Source organism: Sinocyclocheilus rhinocerous, unplaced genomic scaffold (assembly GCF_001515625.1).
Source record: "Sinocyclocheilus rhinocerous isolate Xijiao unplaced genomic scaffold, SAMN03320098_v1.1 scaffold921, whole genome shotgun sequence".
Taxonomy (NCBI): Eukaryota; Metazoa; Chordata; class Actinopteri; order Cypriniformes; family Cyprinidae; genus Sinocyclocheilus; species Sinocyclocheilus rhinocerous.
The window spans coordinates 566,603-568,066 of record NW_015640057.1 but is presented as its reverse complement, the minus strand read 5'-3'; the positions used below and the strand labels follow the sequence as shown (position 1 = coordinate 568,066).

General features: G+C 49.8%; 1 protein-coding gene across 1 annotated transcript in view; it reads left to right on the top strand.

Moving 5' to 3' along the window:
• The first annotated feature begins 780 nt into the window (after positions 1-780).
• Positions 781-1,464, top strand: part of LOC107752477 (copine-8-like) — a 76,965-nt gene continuing 76,281 nt past the window's right edge. The window contains exon 1 of the mRNA XM_016568460.1: positions 781-978. Coding sequence (XP_016423946.1) covers positions 781-978 — 198 coding nt within the window. The remainder of the gene's footprint in view (positions 979-1,464) is intronic.

Here is a 1,464-nt window from a genome sequence, read left to right as displayed (position 1 = left end):
TCTAAAAACATTAAACCTGATGCTTTATCCCGCATTTTTGACCAATCTGAGTGCTCGTTGTCTCCCGAGTTCATCTTGCCACAGAAAATCGTGGTTTCTACGGTGACTTGTCATCCGTTGGGGTCATTGTTCCAAGGTAGCTTGTCATCCGGGGGTTAGTCGAACAATTTTTCTCATTAAGCAATGGTTCTGGTGGCAATCTATGGCCCGTGACATACGACTTTTTTTTTTTGTCTGCTCAGTCTGTGCCACTTCTAAGACTTCCAATCGACCCCCTGCTGGACTCCTTCAACCGCTGTCAGTTCCTTTAAGACCCTGGTCCCATATTTCGATAGATTTCGTTATGAGACTCCCGCTCTCTCAGGCTTAGTTTTGACCGTGGTGGACCAGTTCTCAAAAGCAAGTCATTTTATCCCTCTGCCCAAAATACCCTCAGCCAGAGAAACAGCGGTTGCTGTCATTGATCACGTTTTTCGCATTCATGGCCTCCCGATGGACGTGGTTTCTGACAGGGGGTCTCAGTTTATTTCCAAATTTCGGAAGGAATTTTGTCATTTGTTGGGGGTGACTGTTAGTCTTTCTTCTGGCTTTCATCCCCAGAGTAATGGTCAGACGGAGAGGGCTAACCAAGATTTAGAATGTTTGGTGTCTCAGAACCAATCCTCTTGGAGTCAGCAACTTTCATGTGTGGAGTACGCACACAATTCTTTACCAGTGTCATCTACGGGCCTATCTCCGTTTGAGTTTAGCTTAGGTTACCAGCCACCTATTTTTCAGAGTATGGAATCCGAAGTCACGGTCCCCTCTGTCCACGCCTTTGTCCAGAGGTGCCGCCGCACCTGGAGGAAGGCTAGAGGGTCTATCCTCCAGGTGGGGTCACGCACCAAGGCCCAGGCCGATCGCCACCGGTCAAAGCCTCCCATCTACGTCGTTGGTCAAAAAGTGTGGCTTTCATCCAAGAATGTTCCTCTCCATACCGTCTGTAATAAGCTTGCTCCTAAATTCATTGGCCCATTTACTGTCAACATGATTATGTCACAAAGCAAGGCCAGACACAACAGGTAAGTGCAAAACAGGATGGTTTATTGACTTGATAAGCAGAAGAATGGAACGGGTGAGGTAAAGGCAGGTGAGTGTCAACACAGTGAATGATTCCAGGGTTCTTGACTGTGATCGGGTGATTATCCTGGATGGTGACTGAAGTGACTGGGATGAATCCCTGACATTACCCCCTCCTCCAGGGGCGGCTCCTGATGCCCTCAAGCGGCGACGGGGGTGGCCACGGCTTCTAGGTGTGGGGCGACCAGGATGGGTGCGATGGAAGTCCTCTAGTAGCAAAGGGTCCAGAATGTCGTCCCTGGCCACCCAGGAACGTTCCTCCGGTCCATAACCATCCCAGTCTACTAAATATTCCAGCCGACCACCCTGTCGCCGCGAGTCCAGGATGTCTCGGACCAGGTAGAT